Source organism: Haliotis rubra, unplaced genomic scaffold, assembly GCF_003918875.1.
Source record: "Haliotis rubra isolate DU_JTF1 unplaced genomic scaffold, ASM391887v1 Scf340, whole genome shotgun sequence".
Lineage (NCBI taxonomy): Eukaryota > Metazoa > Mollusca > Gastropoda > Lepetellida > Haliotidae > Haliotis > Haliotis rubra.
In genome coordinates this window covers 101,470-108,382 of record NW_025767014.1, presented here as the reverse complement: position 1 = coordinate 108,382, position 6,913 = coordinate 101,470, and the positions used below count along the sequence as shown (strand labels likewise).

At 42.1% G+C, this 6,913-nt stretch overlaps 1 protein-coding gene across 2 annotated transcripts; it reads left to right on the top strand.

Annotated features, from left to right (window-relative positions):
• The first annotated feature begins 40 nt into the window (after window positions 1–40).
• Window positions 41–6,480, top strand: LOC124284637. 2 transcript variants are annotated; one of them, XR_006900604.1, is made up of 6 exons: window positions 41–252; window positions 710–815; window positions 2,360–2,504; window positions 3,860–4,259; window positions 4,344–5,562; window positions 5,621–6,480. XR_006900604.1 is itself a non-coding variant. In XM_046720742.1 (5 exons), the coding sequence occupies exons 1-4, from the start codon at window positions 112–114 to the stop codon at window positions 4,221–4,223; spliced, it is 756 nt and encodes a 251-aa protein (XP_046576698.1). In that variant the 5' UTR covers window positions 41–111; the 3' UTR covers window positions 4,224–4,259; window positions 4,344–6,480. The 2 variants fall into 2 exon arrangements, 1 of the variants encoding a protein (XP_046576698.1); XM_046720742.1 differs by having other exon boundaries at window positions 4,344–6,480.
• The last annotated feature ends 433 nt before the right edge of the window (window positions 6,481–6,913 follow it).

The window sequence follows — 6,913 nt, the reverse complement described above, 5'->3', positions numbered from 1 at the left end:
GAAATGATGTCACAATCTATATAGTATGACGTCACTCATACACTGACGTCATAAAGAACAGCGACGCCGCGCCAATACAAACAGACTGGGAGGAGACGTCCAAGATCAAACATGCAGTCTCCAGCAGTCACGGGGCCTGTTGGCACCATGGCGGGGAAGCATGTTCATCACGACTGGATGTTAGATCCGAAAAGACACCCACGGCGCATGTTCAGACATACAATGTCCCACGTCAAAGATCTGTCGACTGATGTAAGTTGAGCATGTTATCTGTAGTCATGGCGACGAACTTGATGTTGCCAGATGATGTAAATTTATTTATGGATGATGGGAGTCTAGCCAAATTGGTAATATATATGCCATAAGCATTGAATTCACAATACCCCCATTCCTTTAGGCATCTCGGATGCATTTTGCCACTCTTGCATATCATATTTTTAAATTATCAAAAATTATAGAATTATTTCAAAACTATTTCGACCATCATTGAATAAACTCAGAATTGAAAATGCTAAATTAACTACTGGACTGATTTGTTAAAGAAGTGCGCTTTACGGTAAATACTTTCGTGGCACTCCCATCAGCAATAAACGATCAGATGCAGGTTATTCAATAATGCAGGATTCTACAATGTCAAGGTAGAACTGGACCTCAGTCGGTCCACTCGTACGAGTTGGACCCGCGACCCATGTGTTGGTGCTTGTTGCAGGAGCCGGTTATGTACAAGACATACTGCAGGATGTGTGAAATGAAACAGCCCCGCAAAATCAAGGTCACCAGTCCACCAGTGCCTAAAGAGAAGGTCGAATTTAAGCGTAAGAATTTCAGGATCCTTTCTGCAAAGGACCATAGGGCTACGATGATCGAGTCTATGTTAAATCTAAAGAATGAGAGCTCCGAGATCGTCTCCGTAGTACCATTTCTTTGCAGAATATGTCCGATATTTGCACGTCCTCTATACTTCTGTTACTTCAGGGAGGCAAGTAAGATTGTGGCTGAAAAATGATCATGCAACCCTGACCAAAATTGAGGAAATTGCTCAATTTGTATGACGTTATAACATCTTGTTCCAAACATGTATGATAAATTACCTACCGATCTTAACTATGGCCAAGGGTACAGTGTGTGAAGCCCATTTTTTGGTGTCCCTTGCCGTGATATTGATGGAATATCGGTGGACTCACTAAATATGGCCGACACAGCAGCCACAGTGGTGAAAGAGTAGTGCCGCTTTTGTCTTTTACAACGATACTGTGATGGTGTGTGTGAGTTTAGATTTACCCTGCTTTTAGCAATATTCCAGCAATATCACGGCCGGGGGACACCAGAAATGGGTTTCACACATTGTACCCCTGTGGGGAATCGAACCCGGGTCTTCAGCGTGACGAGCGAACGCTTTAACCACTATACTACCCCAACGCCCCTACTGTGACGGTGTTTTGTGGTGAACAGTAGATCTACTGTCCTTAACTTGAAGAATCTTCCATCACCTGACGTTAGTTTCCCTAGCAACATAACGACTGTTATGTAGCTTTGAATGAGAATCCATCTAGAAATAGTGTCACCACAACTTACACAATCAGGACGAGATTTGCAATGATAGCGTAAAGAAGCCTATGATTGTGTGTTCAAACCCCAATTATGCTTGTCGGTATAAACACCCAACCGACGCATGGTCGTGTGTATCACCAAAATGGTAACCGTCTGAGACCCGGATCACTTCGGGTTTTATTCACACATTAAGAGACGACAAATCCCTGAAGTTTGGCTTCGAATTGGTCTTCAGAAACCAATGTGTGTCGTAAGAAGCGACTATAACGGTATTCGGTGGTCAGGCTTGGTGACTTGGCTGCCCAGATCGATGTTCATGATGTCAATCCCTTCTTTGTTTTGTACAGACTCGAATATTTTCAGACCTCCGTTATGTTGCGTGAACACATTTTTATTGCGGCGCTAAAGAACAAAGAACAAGACAAAACACCGTTAAACCCAACACTCACTCATGTAAACGTCCTGTCTACTTGTAGAATGTACCTTCAGTAACCCATGCTTGTCGTAAGAGGCGACTCACGGGATCAGGTAGCCAGGCTCCCTGACTTGGTTGACACATGTCATTGTATCCCAACTGCGTAGATCGAATCTCATGCTGTTGATCACTGGATTGTCTGGTCCAGATCGATTATCTACAGACTGCCGCCATATAGCTGGAATATTGCTGAGTGCGGCGTAGAACAACAAACCAAACCAAACCAAATCTAATTGTTTTATAGGTAATGTGTATACAGGGAATGGAAAAATGATATATTATCGGTGTTGTAATTTATGATAATGACCGTTGTTCTGATTTTGCTGCAACTAGTGCCCGCCGCCCCTAAGCTCCCTGCTGCTCCCCATCACGATCACCTAAGGTGCCAGTGCTACCAGAAGTCTCTCAAGGTTCTCCGGGACATCCAGCACTCAACCACGCCCCTTGGTCGGGACAGATTCAGCTACATGCCGGACAAGTAAGATACCTAGCAAAAGTTTCATTCTTGACAAATATCCCACTACGGGTACACTCATCCTTCATCAATTAACCCTGTTATTTCAAACTCTAGGAGGTATGTGTGTGATTCAATAAACAACGGATCTATGGAAGCAAAACGAAACTGTCGAAGGTTCTTTATGGTAATTGTCATCATCATCATCATCATCTCTGGTGCATCCCGTGTTTTGTCACCAATCCTTGGCAGTTGAGAACATCCTTGGTTGGTCCATTGATTTACCACCATCAGGATGACAGAACAACCTTCTTCATGTCTCCTGAATACATTTCCAAGGTGTGAGCAAAATATTCTCACATGAATTTAGTGAAATAAGTTCAAAATGTTGAAATACAAATGTTTCAAAAGAATATACATTTTTAATCACTCTTTATACTTTTGTTTTTGGTTTAGGGCAGTTTATACACAAAATAAGAAATGTTGTGGTTAAAAGAGTCTTTTTTAAAGTTCAGTTTGGTCAGTTTGCTTTCCTATGTGATGATTTCTTTTGAAGCAGCTAATGATGACTCCTATGACTCCATGGTGGACATGTGCACATGCAGTGGCGGATCCAAGGGGGTGTGGTGTGTGGTTTTTTCCAACCCCCCTTTTGAAAATGACTTAAGACCACATTGAAAAAATAAATTTGCGTTGGCGGAGCCAAGGGAGGTTCAGGGGTTTTTAACACACACACACACACACACACACCTGTGATCCGCCCATGACATGTATGTTGTCATCGATGTGGCCAACAGTCGGCCGGGGCCCCGTTCCTCAAAGCGATCGTTGCGCTACGATGGTCGTAAGTCTATGTTAAAGTATGGGAGTTACGATCATCTTAGAGCTACGATCGCTTTGAGGAACGGGGCCTAGAAAAAACCGGTTTAGCATAATCGAATAGGCCCTAAAATATCCATTGAGATTATCTCCACTGAGGTGGAGAGAACTATCGTGAGGACAGATGACAAACATTGGAGTCGACATCCACTGTTGTCGTCTGCGCAAACAAGCATGCTGCACATGTGGGTAGAATTCGTGATCCAGTGCTAGAGAACGTCTCCCTGGATCGCGGAAGGGTCAGATTTTCAATGCTCGGCCACGCTATGAAAAAAGATGGCTCTTATTGTTACTATAAAGGGGCTTAGGACAAGGACTAGTAGACTTTGAGTCTGTGTCTGGTATCAATGTGAAACTGCGGCGGCATGGTGTCTGGGTGGTACAACCATAAACACGGCATAATTCCGGACTCATACAGGCAACCACACGGGCGTTAGAAGTACGTGCAATGTTAAGGCAATGTCAAACCCCATTTCACCTTACCTCCACGGCTTTTTCAGACTGATGAACAACGTGTGGGCCAGCTACGTGATGAACGAGCAGACACAGCTTCCACTGTCCACCTTGGTGGTGCGCTGGCAACTACGGCGCTACATCCCCAGCTACGACATGCGCGAGCTCCACACCATCCTGTCCTGCTTCGGCAGCATCACCAGCATCTATCAACAGAGTCCCAACAGCGCCATGGTCATCTTCGACGACATCTCCTCGGCGTGCCGGGTGATGCAGACGAAACAATTGGGGCAGCTCCGGAACAAGATCCACTGCAGCTGGTGGCACCGTCTCATGACCAACAAGAGCTTCTACACCGGGAAGAAGGGCGTCAGGGTTAAAATGGACAGATTTCTGAAACTGCTGAATTAGTGTTTTTCCTGTATGATATGTCGTTTTGTTGGATACAGCTCAGGAAGCGCTTTGAGCATATCCCTGTGACGTGGAAAGGCGCTATATAAATGGCCTATTATTATTATTATTATTATTATTAGATATATAAACTATTCTTGGCTGGGCATTGGCACACCGATGAACGCATTATATAAGTAGGATGGTGGCATAGCCCAGTGGTTAATATGTTGGTTCGTCACGCAGAAGACCTGGGTTGGATTCCCCGCATGTATATAGTGTGCGATTCCCATTTCCACCATAATATTGCTGAAATATTGCTGAAAACCCATGCCCACTAACTTGCTCTTTATTCATGTTACTTAAGTCTGTGTTACAAAGGCAAACTGTAGCGCAAAATAGGGTTGCGCAACACAGAGAAAATGACCAGTCTTCCTATATGCGAGCTACATAGGAAGACTGGTAATTTTCCCCTCTGTTGCGCAACCCTATTTGCGCCACAGTTTGCCCGTGGTCACAGTAAAACAGTTATGATGGTATTCCTGCTACAATGTTTTGTGGAACATGACTCTGGTTTTAACTTTCTAGTCATCCGTTGGGCGGTTGTGTAAGTTGATGTAATCTCATTAAAATTAAGACTTGTTTTCTATACAACACATCTGTCCCTTTAAGGACTAAAGATCTGACCTTGGTGAGTCAGTGTATCCATTAACACGAAAAGAAACAATGCTGTTGAAAGTACGATTTCCTTACATGTTTATGTTTTCCTGATTAATTGTATTGGCTATATGTTTATACTGATGGTCGGAACTCTCCGGCTTTGCACTATGTGTGCGTTTTAACGATAAATGTTTTGCTTCCATTAGCAAGCACATCTTCACTTCTGGCTTTTCCTAGCATAGTTTATACCATTGGTGGTACCTATATCTCCAATGATCATCTGACGACAGCTTTTGAAATCGTGTCTTGAATCGTTACTGTAGTGGGATTGCAATTTACTGTTGTGACAACTGGGTTATATTTTACCAAGGTACGGTAGTGGTATTATATACTAACGTATTTTGATAGTAGGGTTGTAATGTACCATGTTGCTTTAGTAGAGTTGTAATTTACCACGTTCAGGTAGTACGGTTGTAATGTATCTTGACACGGTTATGGGTAGAATTTAAAAAGTTATAATAGCGGATTTGTAATTTACCGTTTTTGGTAGTTTGGTTGAAATTTACCATGTTACGGTAGTAAAATTGTAATTTATTACGGTACGTTACTAGGGTTGTAATATATCACTATTCTGTAACGGGGAAGTATGTTGCACAGTTATGAATTTGGATTTGTAATTTATCATGTTACTGTATTATAGGTTTGTAATTCATGGGGGGAGGCTAGTTCGGTTGTAATTGAACATGTTACGGTAGTAGGTTTGTATTTCACGATGGGACGCTAGTTCGGTTGTAATTGAACATGTTACGGTAGTAGGGGTGACATTTACTAAGTCATGGTAATGACGTTATGGTTTACGATGTTCTTTTCTTTGGGACATTATTAGGCGTTATTCTTCAACAACGCAATATTTTTTAACTGATTTGGAAAGATTTGATCATTGGAGATATAGAACCATCATATGCAGAATCGTTAAAACATTGGAGGTGACCAGAAAGGAAGTTTGCAATTATTTGCGTAATATGCCGTTTGGAAGAAGAAAAAACTCTGTCCTGGGCCCCGTTCCTCAAGGCAATCGTAGCGCTATACGACTGTCGTAAGTCAATGTTAAAGTATGGGAGTTACGATCATCTTAGCGCTACGATCCCTTTGTGGAACGGGGCCCTGGGTCCAGTTTCACTAACGAATCACAACACTACGACAGTAGTAACTCGTATAGTTTAACATAGACTTGCGAGAGTCGTAGCGCTACGATCGCTTTGTGGAATGGGACCCAGATTTGCTAGTTAGGGTTTGGTGTTTATGTCATATTTTAACATAGGCCTTCAAGATAATGATAAAATATAGAAGACCATAGGCAATTTTAATGAATCGACGGTTTTTAATGAATATCTTTTTCATTATTTCGTGTTTCTTCACATGTTCATCACGTTTACGAATATATTCGACACATCCCTAGAATATACATAAGTAACGATTTTGGTAGTGTTGCCATGTTTTTCAGCAACTATGAAAACGCACGTTTGTTTTATTGCAGGTTCTGTTAGCCCATTGTGTTACTACTATTCCATTGTGTAAATCAGGGTAAGAAGAATTACATAATAAAATGATAAATGGATACATGTCTTGTGTATCCACTATTATACTAGCACCATATGGAAGCTAGTTTCTAGTTGCTTTTCATAATGTTATCGGGGCGGTGGGGTAGCCTAATGGTTAAAGCGTTGGCTCGTCACGCCGAAGACCCGGGTTCGAATCCCCACATGGGTACAATGTGTGAAGCCCATTTCTGGTGTCTCCCGCCGTGATGTTGCTGGAATATTGCCAAAAGCGGCGTAAAACCAAACTCAGTCAGTCAGTCAGTCATGTTATCAAACTGAGCTTGCCTGTACATATACGTCCTGACTAAGATACATATTCACTATTCAAGAGAATAATGCAAGAGACGGGCTACAGACATAAAGATTCACTCACTATACCATTTAAATATATTATTATTATATATTAAGATTAACAAGGAATTACTATTTCTTACCAATTTAAACCAGAAA

Coding starts and splice junctions, on each gene's coding strand:
- LOC124284637 (XM_046720742.1), top strand. CDS start 112: ATGCAGTCTCCAGCAGTCACGGGGCCTGTTGGCACCATGGCGGGGAAG. Junction 816..2,359: donor AGAGAAGGTCGAATTTAAGC/GTAAGAATTTCA, acceptor TGCTGCAACTAG/TGCCCGCCGCCCCTAAGCTC. Junction 2,505..3,859: donor TTCAGCTACATGCCGGACAA/GTAAGATACCTA, acceptor CGGCTTTTTCAG/ACTGATGAACAACGTGTGGG.